Here is a 14,320-nt window from a genome sequence, read left to right on the forward strand (position 1 = left end):
TTATCTAAGCCTTTAGTGTTGCAAAACAGCTGCAGACCCCGGGTCCAAGCTAATCTTATGATGTTGTTTCATTCCTTCTTTTCATCAGTGAGACAGTGTACGGTGAGTGGCCTTATCTTGTATGTTCAAGTTATAAGCTTTTCTCCAAATGATGATGCCTGGGTAATGGTGAAAAGCAGCGTGCAACCCGAAGCCGTATGTGAAGAAAATAAAGCTTGCTTTTTTAGACCAATCTAAAAAAAAAATCTGTTTAACCAGCCGGACAAATCTAAGATAAATTATCTATTGAATTAGGAATGGGTTTAGAGAAAAAAAACAGCTTGTCAGTAAACACCAATATCTGTTTGTAGTGTATATATATATATATATATTACTGGTAATCATGATTACTTGCACACCAAATAAAAACTTTGGTTTATATGTGTTTACTGTGTATATTATATCAATATATTAAACGACTCTCACACACACATACAGTATATATACATAAATATATATTTATTTTATATACACACACACACACACATATATATATATATTTACATGTATACATTTATAATATATAACATAATTGCTATTTACTCATTTTTAACATCATTTCTCATTTCTTTTTCTTAAATACACAAAAACTTTTATTTTGGATACGATTAATTGTTGCCCAGCTTATATATGTAGGCCCATATAACAAACCTCGGGTTTATTTTACGTAGTTTGGTTACAATTTTTCAAGTCATTATTACATTTTAGGTTGTTTTTTTTGGTAGGTGCTTTCGAGTCCACATATCCCAAGTTTTGGTCAATACAAAAACTATTTAACGTCCTCGCCATTAAAACAATACAGGAAAAATATACAGTTCAAACATTACAGCGTACAAAATTTATTCACAAAACAACAAACACTCTACAAGATAACAAAAATATACCAAAACAACAAATGTTTTAATGAATGACTTGCATACGATATTCTGCCCCAACCTGGAATTACTGAAAAATCGCGCACAATTTTAGCTTCAACTAAAATGAAAATATAAGCTATAAAAACGAGAACTAAGCTAAATCTTGTTGATAGTAAAATAATAGAACCGATTTTTAGACTTGCACATTTTAGCAAATGTGTGTGATGTGGTAATCGTTCCCTGTCGCCACCTACCGGCGTAAATATGTCGAATCTTTTAGGTAAACGTGTTCAAAAATTCAAATCGCAAGCCTGAATAAACACCCCCCCACCACCTCTATCCGTTCAACACAGAGCGCATCAGGGACATTTCTGTGCTACGCTACACCCTTCTTCATCTGGAGTGACGTCCAAACAGGGTCAGCTGATCCAAACTGACGTGACGAAGAAAAGTCAAAGGAAGAAACGGGATTTCCGGAGTCCGCGCAGCCAATGAGCGCATTCCACATGCGGACAGCGAGAGCGGTGCATGCGGATCAGGAGAGCGGCAGAGCGGCGACACGCGATTGGTGCTGATGGTGCTAGAGCTGCGAACACCGGCAGTGTGCTGCGGTCCACGGGAATGAGCCGAAAGACTAGTTAAGGGCTTCGTTTGGTAACCTAGCGCATCGTGAGGACAGCGGGACTCCCAGCAGGCATCGATAAAACTTAAAAACCGAGAACGACCAGCGAGTTTGCGATGCGCGTTGTGTAATTTTTGCTCGAATCAGTCCGGGTTCGTAACTTTTCTTCTCCTTAAACGCCCGAACCGCACAGTTAACGTCGGGTTTGATCGTGTGCCGTTTTTCTGAGGTCACTACGGTTGTTTTTGGATCAAGTTTTTCGTGGGTCCGAAGGTCTTGGGAGTCAGGACCGAAGGCTTTGAAGGAGCCCGCTTGTGTGGGGGGTTGCGAGTCCGTTCATAATCGGCGTGTCCGTCCGTCCACGATGGAGAACGCGCATACGAAAACCGTGGAGGAAGTTTACAGCTTTTTCGCCGTGAACGAGAGCACGGGGCTCGGCCTGGAGCAAGTGAAGCGTCAGCGGGAGAAATGGGGACCGAACGGTGAGTGAGCGAGCGAGCGAACGTGGCTCGGCTAATGCTAACAGCGGAGACTGGGATCGGCGGTGCGATAGAAAGCAAAGCGGTTTAGGTGATTTCGCAATGTTCGTGTAGCGTAAGAGCATTGTTAGGCCCGCGGGAGCGCGAGCGCACATGCGGCGAGGTTCGTTTCATCAGCCGGCATGTGTCCGAAATGAAGGCGGCGTGACGTCACTGCTGCTCGCCAGCAGCGAGTGTTCTCGTTTTACTCATTTGGACAGCAATTAGTGTTGTAAATATAAACAACGTGTTTTGTTACGTGTTTATTAATTTTTTCCTTCACTTTAGTTAAAATTTGATTAAACGTCTTTTGCTGTGAAGCTTGAATGATTCAGGATTTTACTGTACCGGAACTTTCAGGATCTAATGCACGAATATCTTTTTTTTTTATGTCCTCGTGCTGTGAATCTTTGGCTGTCCCACAGAATTGCCTGCGGAAGAGGGTAATCTTTTGTCATGTTTTTTTTTTTTTTTTTTTAACTCTATTTATTCATTTCACGCCTTGGTCTTTATTGTGTATTCACATGTTTTTGTCTTCAGGAAAATCGCTGTGGGAGTTGGTTGTGGAGCAATTTGAGGATCTCTTAGTTAGGATTCTTCTCCTGGCAGCTTGCATATCTTTTGTAAGTAGCCTACCTCGATACAGTATTAATTAGAATACGGTACCTGCTTTCTAAATAATTATTTTCCCCGTTTTTTTTCTGGAGTAAGTTAAATACAGGTGGATTTGGTCGGATTCAGCTGTAATTGTTGTGCAGAGCACAACCAGAAGAGAAATTAAACTAAACTTGAAATTTGTATTTGGTTGTTAGCTTATGAAGGGGGAAAAAAGCCAAAGAATCAAGCTTTGGTTGTCAACAAGCGTCGTGAAAACTAAAGCACGGTCTGGAAAAGCATATGTTCCTCTCCAGGTTTTCCACTAGTTCCAAAAATGATGTTCTAAAATGGGCTAAAATTAAAAGATATCTAATATAGCATATAAACAATGTTGACGATTGAATCTTATCCAAACAGAACCTCTGGATTCATGTTCGGTTTAATAATTGTAGATTTAATTTGTAATCATTACGTAACATGTTAAAAACTGCGACGCGATGCGTAGTGAAGATATGTACCGCGCTGAAAGGTATCTGAGTGCTCCGTAAATGCTCTGCTTGATATTTTGATCATGTTACAAAATGCTGTCATCAGTCTACAAGGTGATGATGTACAGCGGTTCACTCAGTGGTTCATTTATGCTGTCTGGAGTCTTTAACACTTGTCTGTTCTGGATAATGTTTCACCGTTGGAATGGGAAGCATGGTGCAAGTCTAAGAGGGCTTAGAGTGCTCTCACTGAGAACATGGTGTAAAATACCCAGGTTAGGTTACTGTGTTAAACCAACTGTCATCCACTTCCTGTGTTTGAACTTGTGGGTTTGTCGAAATCACTGTTTGTTGCATCAACATAGTAGATTATTATTATTATTACAGTATGCTTGTTTACATGACAAATATGAAAGGGGGGGGGGGATGTCGTTTCTTAAATCCATTCGCTTTTGTTGCTGGCTGCTTGTTCCTCATCAACAAGAAAGCTGTTTCCCCAGAATCGGTCCTGTGTATTGTTTAAGATCTCGTAGGCCCCATTTACACCTAGCCACATACAGGCCTAAACAAGGTCCAAAGTGTTACGCTTGCCCTCACTAACCTATCGTAGAGATGCATTAACTTGCTGTTACTCACCTTTGTTATTCCCACAAGACAAGGGCGTTATTAAATCAGCACAGTGTATCCCATCAGGACTAAGCGCAGCAACTGGAATTTACAACCACAGCTATTTCCACAAGAGCCTTCTATAAGTCAGTTGAATGATTTTTGAGTGGTTTCTCATTTAATGGACTGAATTTTGGAAAAGCCATTGTGCTTTGTATTCTGAAGTCATAACGTTGCACCAGAAATAACATTTAACTTGTGTGTTTTGGTATGAGTTTGATAATGCTGATGTAAACATCTGAATTGTGACTTACGGTTGTTCTACAGAGAAAAAAACGTAGCATTTATTGTAATAAAATTGAGGAATTCTTTTTTAAAAAACATTAAAACAAATGTATTTGAAATGAAGTATTGTAATTTTCTAAAAATAACTATAGACCGTTAAAAAGTTTGGGGCAGGTAAGCAGTGGGGTAGAGGATGTTACCAGACGCATGTCTATGATTAGACTGTTTGATAAAGAACAATTTGTCGGTGTGCACTAGCTCAGGGATGCGGTGTATCATCGAAAGGATGACTAAGAGCTGCAAAGGAAACCTCTCATACAAGGTCAGAGATTTAATCGAACAGAACTCAGGCTCGTCCTAGAGTACCCTCTGCAAGATAAAACAGGATGTTACAGAAACAATATTCTAGGGACTGCATAGGGAATACTAGGCTTTTTGCCTCACAAGAATATGTGGGTTGGTGTTAAAAGACTCACTTTGGTTTTATACACTGACTGCAAATTGCTTCTGTTTTTTTTTTTTTGTATTGGTGTTTGCAAAAACACTATTGTTCACATTACAGCAGTCAACATTTGAAAGAATGCGTATTGGGTTTAGGGTTTTTGATGAGGTTTCGATTCACTTCGAATGTTGACTACTGTATACCACGGTATTGCATTTTGCCATTTACATTTTCAGATTGACCAGTGAGACCTCTTGTGTGGCCCAGGTATGCCCATACAGTTCAGATTGATGAAAGCTGGTGTGTCTTAATTTGGACCATATTACATAAAGCGCTTCAGCATTCACCGGGCCTTGTCTGGACAGTGTCAGTATGCCTGTAAATTCACATAGCTGGCTCGTTAAGTACTTTGTCTTGGTTATACTGCCTAGAAGTGGCATGAATGAAATATAGTCGTGCTTGTGAAGTTGCTGACGACAGTCTGTTTTGACATATGGCATTAAGCCACAACTCCTTCCAAGCCTCATGATATAGAGAGACACGCTTGAGGTACAAAAAAATGTAAAAACAGGACGTACTAAACGGTTTATATGGTGTCTTCCCTGAAAGACACATAGTGTTTTTCAGTCATTTAGTAATGTGTGGGTATTTGGCGAACTTCCTCGGTGGAATGAAGGAATATAAATGTGAATGAAATCCTGATTTAAAAATGACTTATTTATTTTTTTTATATATAGGTACTGGCCTGGTTTGAAGAGGGAGAGGAGACCATCACAGCCTTTGTGGAGCCTTTTGTAATATTACTAATTCTTATAGCCAACGCCATTGTAGGTGTCTGGCAGGTAAGTTCACACCTCTTTTTCTTTGCCTTATTTTTTTTTTTTAGAAAAAGTGAACACTAATTGCAAATACACTAATGGCTGTGAGGTTACTAAACTGGCACAGGTTACAGGAGTGTTTTGATATTTGTAGTCTCACTTAAACAAGGACAGACTGGACAAGTAATGCCCCGTTATAATTGCTAAATTTAGTTTTTTTCATGTTGATGTGCTCTGCCAGATGTTAATGAGCAATATTTGAGTAATTTGTTGCATGACAGATAATAAACCACCATTCAAAGTTCAGGGTCAGTAAGTTTAAACGATAAAAAAAAATGTTGAAATGGAAACAAGTGATCATAAAAGGCATTTACAATATTACAAAAGACTGCTATTTCAAATATAGATATATTTATTTCATCAGTTATTGATAGTAAGTTTCTTGAGGACCTTACATTCAGCTTTGCCATCATAAAAATTAATTATAATATTTAATTATTAAAATATTCAAATGGAACACTGGTTTTAAATTGTAATATGTAATGCTGTAATATTTAAATTGTAATGTATTTTTGATGAAGTACATGCAGCGTTGGTATAAGCATAATAGGATAGCATTTGTTGTTAGTCTATATAATGGGATTTAAGGCTTTACTGGCCACTAAACCTTGGATTTTTCCACTGATAGAGCTCACATGTGTTCAGGCTTTCAAGTTTGTTTTAGACACTTTTATACTGTGAATGTAGATTTTCTTGTGCAGTGTAGTTAGCCTTGTTATGAAAATGAAAACATGTGGCCGTTTTTTCCCTGCCCTTTTCTAAAGATAGCACTGCTGTCCCAGCGGAATCCAGCGTAGAGCCAAGACCCTATTTTCTCCAGCACCTCTCAGCGGCCCTGAAACTCATGTCCCAGATTTCTCTATCATTTTATTTTAGTCACCATTCATTACCCAGACTGCCTCGAGAATCCTCAGCCTTCTCCCCTCCTAGTAGTTTTCTATTTTTTCAAATGGTCTTCTCAAAGGGCACAGTAGCAGTACAGTGTTGAATGCCTTGGGCTGGGGTTTTGCAGATAACATTAGTGTAATATAATTGTAAAAGAGTCCAAAAAAAGAGGCTTTAGAGTCTTATAGACCGGATCTCAACAGCGACGTTTTTGTATTCAATAATGCAATGCCTTTAATCTTGTCATTATACATTACTGACACTATATTCTCCAAATTTTATCTTTTCAGTTCTTTGTCGGTATGCAATGTTAAAAGTGTTATATAAATAAAGGTGATTGATTGATGTCTGGTAGCTTTGAGGTCATCTATATACAATGGCGTATTATCTTTTTAACAGATAAATGCAGTTTAATCATTAATTGAATGCATTTAGTTCTATTTTTCTTTAGTATGTAATATTTTCTTTTTATTTCAATGTACTACTAGCACTACTCCAAAAGTTTGTGGTTAGAATAAATATAAAATAGATATTTTATTTTTAAGAAATTAATACTTTTTCAGCAAGTGTGCGTTGAATTGATAGAAAGTGACCGTAAACGCATTTCTGTTTTCAAAAGATTTTCTTCACAAAAATATTAAGCAGCCAAAAGATTAAATAATAAGTAAATAATATTAATGGCCAATACTGCAAAACTGTTCTTTTAAATTCAGGAAACTTGTATTACTGTTTTGTTTTTTACTGTTTTGGTCAAATAAATGCATTATAAATGAGCCATAAGAATCTCTACCATCCAATGGTAGTTTTTAAACAAAAGAGATTATTTGTCCAGCTTTTAGTAGAGTATGTGGTTACAAAGAAATTAAAACTAGGCTGATTTTAGCTGTTTCCTGAATTGCTCTTCGTAGTTTTGCCTCACAAGTGTTACCATTACAGTTCTTTGGTGGATTGCTTCCCTAATGGCAGGTGTGACGTGAGACGCAAGAGGGCTTATTATCCTCTGGTCTCTGTAGCCACTTTTTCAATCAGTGACAGAGAGTAGCAGTTGCTAGCCCAGGGCAAACTTAATTTCAGAGAGCACCAGTCCATGCACCTGCTCTGGTAGATTTACAGGCCCATTAAACATCTACAGCAAAGAACTGAGTGATTCGCAACTATCATTTGAAAGTGTTTTTTTTTTTTTTTTTTTTTAAATTATACTTTAACAAGAATACATAAATGGTTCAGTAGTAACAGGAAAACCTTAAAAAAGTTTATATTATAAAGGGATAGTTCACCCAAAATGAAAATCCTGTCATTACTCACCTTCATGCTATTCCACATCCAAAGGACTTTCATTTATCTTCGAAACACAAATATAACCCTTTAACCCGATAAATAACTGCTGTCGTTTTCTAGGTTTTGTGGAAAAAGATCACAAAAAAAAAAAATCCTCCTAGCACTCATCCTCTGATGCAGTACATTGTGTCTGTTTATTCTTGTCAATTATTTTTAGCACTGTAAACAAAATCTTTTGTGGTTTATTTCCTTGCCACATGGACTTAAGAGTACTTATTATATGAATGAAATGCATTTCATGAATTATGTCACTGTTTTTTTTTATTTTTTTTTATGTCTTTTGGCAATCGTCTTAATCTAAATCCAAATTTTGGCAGAGCACATTCTGCTGGAAAGACTCCATGCTTGAAAGGAGTGTGTTTTTTGAGGGAGCGCGCTCTGCTTCTTCATTGATGTCTGAATCAAAAGTGTTCTTACAGAGTTAGATTAGCCTTCCTCCTTTCAGTTCTGCTCATTTTAACTGTGAAATGAGAATCGCGAGGCCTCGTGGGCCACATCGTGTGACTCTATCTGCCTTTCCACCCCATCCGCTTCATTTCTTATTAACATGATTATAAGCTCATCACTGTGATTTAAGAATGATTTTTTTTTTTATATACCTTACTGCAGGATGCCTGACTAGAAACTCTACAGTAATGTCAGGACTTTTTAAGAACGTCTTGTATTGAGAAGCGATAACGATCTGCCTTTTGTGGGCATGTGTATTTATAGCTTATTGCCTTAAATGTCTTGGTGACCACAACCCTTCCCCCTTTATTTGTCCGGGTCTGGACATTGAAATTTTTTTTTCGCCCTTAGGCACGCTGGTTTTGTTTGATATAAGACTTTGCGTTCCTATCACGCAAGAGAAGCCACAGGAAGTCGGCTGCCAAATGCTCTGCCAAGCAGGCTACTACTATTAGTAATTGTGTTCTGAGGAAATAATTGTGCTGAAAGCATACGTTCGCCTTAATTTCAACATTTTACATAAGAATAAGCACTAGAGGTCAGCGCTTCAGTCATCCAAGACTTAAATGAATAATAAATGTCTTATAGTGAGGTGAGCCGATATAGCACTTGGTTCTACTATTTCTGGGATGACATTGAATTTTAGATTTTAATTTTGAAGCTTATATTCTACTATATAAAATAGTTTAGCTAATATTGTTTTGTTATTATTAAATAATAAATAAAGAGTCTTGGTTCTCAGCTCCATTTTTTCACACATTTGGCATTTTTGATTACTTTCAAGATTTCTCGAGGAGCATAAAATTGAGGAATAAAGTGTGTATATTTTGTATTAGCCTGTCCAGAAAGTTTTTTTTCTTCTCCCTAATTTGTTAAACAGTTCTTAGCAGTGCAATTTAAGTTAACGATTACAGTATGAAAATGGACAAAATATCTCCATGGAACATGATTTATTTATTTTTTGCATAAAGGGAAAAATCTATCGTTTTGTCCCATACATGCACTTTTAGCTTTTGCTGCAAGTATACCTGTGCAACTTAAGCTCCAGGGTCAGATATTATGCAGCTATTATGAGCTCTTATGCAGAAATATGAAAATGTTTAATTTCTAATCACGTTATGCTTGCAGGAGAGAAATGCAGAAAATGCCATTGAGGCCCTCAAGGAGTATGAGCCCGAGATGGGCAAGGTCTATCGCCAGGACAGGAAGACCGTACAGAGGATCAAAGCCAGGGACATCGTACCCGGGGACATTGTGGAAGTTGCTGGTAAGAATTTCAACTAATTGACTACTTTCAATATTAAATTCAGCCTAGGTGAACGGTGAAGTTATATCAGCAGAAGGAACTAATCAGCAACAAGTGTAAAGCAAGCAGCGCCATCATCCATATGCTGTGTGAACAGCCTGCTTTCCCAGTGGTTTAAGCTTACAGCGACACTCTCTCTGAACCTTTGTGTGCGATCACACGGTTGCCTCTGGAGAGGTCATGTTTCATGGGTTTTGCAGTAAAGACTTCCTAGAGAGTACCAATTAGAGCTCTGCTGGTACTTTAAGAAAATGCACTGAATCAAATAATTGCTTCATCTGCTTAATTTTCACACACACTAAATTACATATTGCACAAAAAAATAAGTCTCTTATTCTCATGAAGTCTGTGTTTATTTGATACAAAATGAAGCAAAACTATTAAGTATTACATTTTAAAATGTATTTATTTTAAATACTTTTTATTCCTGTAATGGTAAAGTTGAATTTTCCGCATTACTCCAGTCTTCAGTGTGAGATGATCTTTCAGAAATCATTCTAATATACTGTTTATTTATTTATTTTTTTTTTAATTGGAAATATTTTGTAACATTGGAAATGGCTATACTGTTACTTTTAATCAACTTAATGCATCCTTTCTGAATAATTAATTTATTTTTAGCATTTTTGAAAATGGGTTCCAAAAAACCATTTGCAACCATTGCATCTAATTTGTGACCCTGGGCCACAAAACCAATCATAAGGGTTAATATATTAATGCATATCAAAACTAATAATATATTTACAGTAGGAGACTTATAAACTATCTTAATGGAAAATTTGGCATTCAAGAAAAATAATTTTGACCCATACAGTTATTGCAATAAATAAAGAGTTTGGTTCTAAAATGCAAAAAATGCCATTTAACATAAGTCAACGGTAGGGGTTTAAGATTTAGGGGGAGGGGACAATCTCATTTTAGAGGGTTTTTTTTTGTTACCAGTTGAATAATGCACAATGAGTCATCAATATCTTTTGACCTGTTTTCCTAGAAGATAATGACTGTAAATTTGGAATTAGGTTCTCTTTTAGAGTTAAGAGTTCCCACGTGAATTCATCTGGATGGGGATTATCAGAAATGCCCCTTGCTCTCTATATTGCGTCACATACAGCCACGTCTCTTTGCTCACTGGAATAGATCACTAGGTGCTTCCTTATTGCTTCACTCAGTGTTTTACACATTGGGCGGCTGTTAAGACTTTTTTTAGCTAGTGTGCAATTTGCAGTTCACAGTGACTAAACTAACCAAAACACTTCATCATAAGTGCCCTTCAGAGATTTTCATTTTTGGCTTCGGGCCAGCACATGTGTAACCGTCATATTACTGCGTGTGTCTATACTGGTTTTGTCGAGGGGTGTGTGTGAAGCTCAAAAGCTTCAGGTGGGGTTAAATTGCTGCTTAGTCATGATGAGGTGAAACGATCTCCCATCAGCAGAATGGGGTTTGGAGGAGGAATGTTCTCTCGGCTCTGACTAATACCCTGCGGTAATGCAACCAGGTGAGTGTGCGTGTTACATAACCTGCGAGGGGTGCCTAAACGAATGGGTCATGCAAAATTATTAAACCCCCCACAGCACTGTGTGGGTGGCAGTTGTATCTAAGGGACGACATTATGGGATTTGAATAAGATGCTTTTGTAGAAGCTATGTTCCAGACGAGGGCAAAAACTAGGCTGCTAAAAATAAAGCTTCATTATTCACTTGACTTTGTCACCCAAAATTTTTTTATTTTGGTGAATTGGTTACCACAGCTTGTGCTGTATTCATAGTTGCATAAATGAAGCATATTGTAAAATGATTTTATTTGATGAAACTTTGTGTGCTTCTACATGTAGTCTTTCTGACTGTTTCCAGTGGCGACTAGATTTTAAGATGACATTTAAAATTGCAATCAGTTTAGTTGTAGTCTGGAGCCACATTTGCAATCATTTTTTTATTTTTATTTGTTTTTCCCCAAACCTATTTTACTTTATAGAGTTTAAATCTAAGGCACTTTAGGAAAGCAAGGGGAAAAGTCCTTTGCTGTGTTTCTTGGGATATAGATACTGTTGCCCTGCGTCACTCTACAGCACTGTTTCGTTTGCTGCTGCAGTCAGAGATGGGGGGGTGGGCGACTGCATTCCTTTTTCTCCTGGTGAAGGGGAGAGAGAGGTCATAAAGGGGTCTGATTGACTAAAACTCTTATATGGCAGGGATAAAGCCGGGGAAATAGATTTGGGTTAACCCTTTGTGTGGCAAACAGTGTAGCGGATAGACGGTGTTGAAGGGAGCAAAGGAAACAAAGAGGGAGGTGACTGCAGGGGGGAAGAGAGTCTCGTGAGTGGAATGTTAAGTGTCCGTCTAGAAGCTGCAGCTTCGCCGTCGAGCAACACCAGAGCTCGCAGCTGATTTCCAGTGAATTTTCAGCATCCACGTGCATCCTCCAGCCTCTGCTCAGAGGTCAGTGAACTGTCCTTCAGCAGATGGTGCAGTGATGTTTGAAAAGCGATGCTCCCCTGTTCCCTTGCGAGTTCTGCGTAACGTATTTTTAATCAAACCCGCAGGGCTTGGAATGTGACGCAACTGTATGACGCAGTCAAAGAAAAATGTTTACATGCACTTCAGTTTCAGGCAAGCTGGTGCAATAATTTGCCATGTTAAAATGTCATGCAAGTGCTTTAGGATTGACTTGTTTTCTGTGTATATTTATTTTTATTTTGAGACATTAATATTTTTTATTCAGCAAGGATTCATTAATGTAACAATGTAATTGTTTTCAAATATTGTTAGCTTATTTATTTATTTATTGGTCTTGTCGACCAAAGTTTTATGCTTGTTTTTAAAAAAAATTTGCCAAGAAAATAGCATAATATGCTGATGCATTAAATAAAAGAATACTACTATATACACTTAGTGAGTTGCTTATACTGTCAATCATATTCAAAAGGTTACTGCACAAAAAAATGTCAAAATAGTCCATCTGCCATCAGTGGTTCAATCTGAATGTTAGAAAGGGATTGAGAATACTTTTTGGACGCAAAGAAAATAAAAACAATTTAGTCAATTTGTCTAGTGCCATTTTTGAGAATATCTGATAGATGCAAACTCTACGCTCTCCTGTGTCAACAGGGCCACAAGGATGCACTGTTTTTGTTCAAATCTAAATGTAAATACATATAAAAAATGTTTTAAGGCTGACAGAATGTATGTAGTTTGTGTCCAGCTGATATTCTCAAATAGTGCTACGGTGATGCAGAGAGACACAGAAAAGACAAATTACTTAAAAAAACAAAAAAACTAAACAAATAAATAAGTATACAAAATGTATTCTCATCGTTTTGTATCGTTAAGATTGAACCACTGATGGTAGATGGACTATTTTGACGATCTTGACAGTGTAATTTACTAGGCAGCCAATGGGACAGTCATAAGCCTCCTGGTTTTCATCTGAAATATCTTAAATTGTGTTCCAAAGACAAACAAAGTTTTTCTTTTTTTTTTTTTTTTATGAGTTTGGAGCGACATGGGGGTAAGTAATTAGTGAAAATGTTCACTTTGGGGAGGAGTAAACCTTTAACATTATGCCTCTGAACATACTTATAACTTTTAATTATTAAATATCAACATTGTGTTAGAGGCATAAGTTATGCCTTAAATCCTCCAGCAATTTGAGAACAATAACGTTTGATCTAAATCGTAGCATAGCAGCACTAAAGCCCCATCTCTTGGCCCTGTTACCCTGTCAACATCTGCGTCATCTTTTTAAATAGGTGTAGCGGTAGCAATAGATTGCTTGTACATTTATATCTTTGCAGGTTTTTTTTTTTTCTTTTTCCTCTTAAGAAGGTGAGTCATAAAGTCTGGTCCATGTAGCCGCTTTTGTTTCACTTCACTCTCATGGAAGAATGACCTTGCAGGCCTTTGCTGGAGATGGCGGTGTCTCATAATTTCCACGTCATTATCTGCGTCTTTTGTACATCTGCCGGCTGATAGCATGTAAAATGATGCCATCATGCTGCCTCGAATTCCAAACATCTGATCTGTTGGGCCTGGGAGGCGTATCCTGTCATCTGCAGACCAGCGGCGATAATTGACCATTTAGTTGTGCGTATATCCTCTTTCAAAGTGCAGTAAAAGCTCAGAGCATTGTTTCAGAGGATTGTTGTTAATGCTGAACAGAATGGATTTTGAAAGCCTTAGTTGTCCTCCATTATGCCTTTTTTTAGTAGTTCTGTTGTCTTCAAAGGGAGTTCCAGAAGTAGGTCGTTTCAGGAAATTAAATCAAATTATGAATCAGAACTATTTCATTTAGCTTCTTCAGGCACTGCAAAACACTTTAATTAGACTTGAAATATTGTCATTGGTCAGAAATTGTAGAATTGTAGAAATTGTTAAAATAACATTTATTACTTTAATTGGGAATTTGGCTAGTTTTGGCCTCCTTTTGATTGGGTGATGGGCTGGTTTTGTTACTCTGGCTGCCCTGTCTTGAATATACATGTTTTGTTTTACGGCACTGGCAGATTTTCTTATTTTTAACTTATTTATACTTATAGGTGGACAACACCTAGCACTGCAGTAAGACTAAATACATGCGTGAAAGCTAAGTTCTATGAAACAGTCTGCCTTATGTTATTTTGCTTCACAAGAAAATTTCTTATTTCAAGAACTTTTATGAGTTTAACCTGGAAAATTAGTACTTTCTATTTTGCAGTTTAAATGCCTTTTTGGGGAACTATTCTAGGCTTGTAAACTGAAGACAGATTAGAAAATGTCACTACTTCTCACATTGTAAATTCAGTCTTTGAAACGGGCAGTTAAACTTGTTTAACGTTTCATGTGCTTTGTCAAAGAGAGCTAAAATGTATGAAACTTATTTTTGCTAAGACTGCACATTAACATTTGATGATCTCAACCTCTGAATCAGTCACATTTAGGTGTTACCTCTTGACTCAGTCACTCTTCTCTTAATCGAGGGTTCACCTTGAGGGACATTAGTGTATGGTGACATCAGCCAAGGAGACTAATCGCAGG

The 14,320-nt window shown here is 37.4% G+C and overlaps 1 protein-coding gene across 1 annotated transcript in view; it reads left to right on the forward strand.

The window, feature by feature from the left end:
• The first annotated feature begins 1,279 nt into the window (after nt 1-1,279).
• The window catches only part of atp2a2b (ATPase sarcoplasmic/endoplasmic reticulum Ca2+ transporting 2b), a 28,706-nt gene continuing 15,665 nt past the window's right edge, over nt 1,280-14,320 (forward strand). The window contains exons 1-5 of the mRNA XM_043221006.1: nt 1,280-2,000; nt 2,462-2,479; nt 2,577-2,659; nt 5,192-5,296; nt 9,131-9,269. Coding sequence (XP_043076941.1) covers nt 1,883-2,000; nt 2,462-2,479; nt 2,577-2,659; nt 5,192-5,296; nt 9,131-9,269 — 463 coding nt within the window. The 5' untranslated portion in view covers nt 1,280-1,882. The remainder of the gene's footprint in view (nt 2,001-2,461; nt 2,480-2,576; nt 2,660-5,191; nt 5,297-9,130; nt 9,270-14,320) is intronic.

This window comes from Puntigrus tetrazona, chromosome 21 (genome assembly GCF_018831695.1).
Source record: "Puntigrus tetrazona isolate hp1 chromosome 21, ASM1883169v1, whole genome shotgun sequence".
Classification (NCBI taxonomy): domain Eukaryota; kingdom Metazoa; phylum Chordata; class Actinopteri; order Cypriniformes; family Cyprinidae; genus Puntigrus; species Puntigrus tetrazona.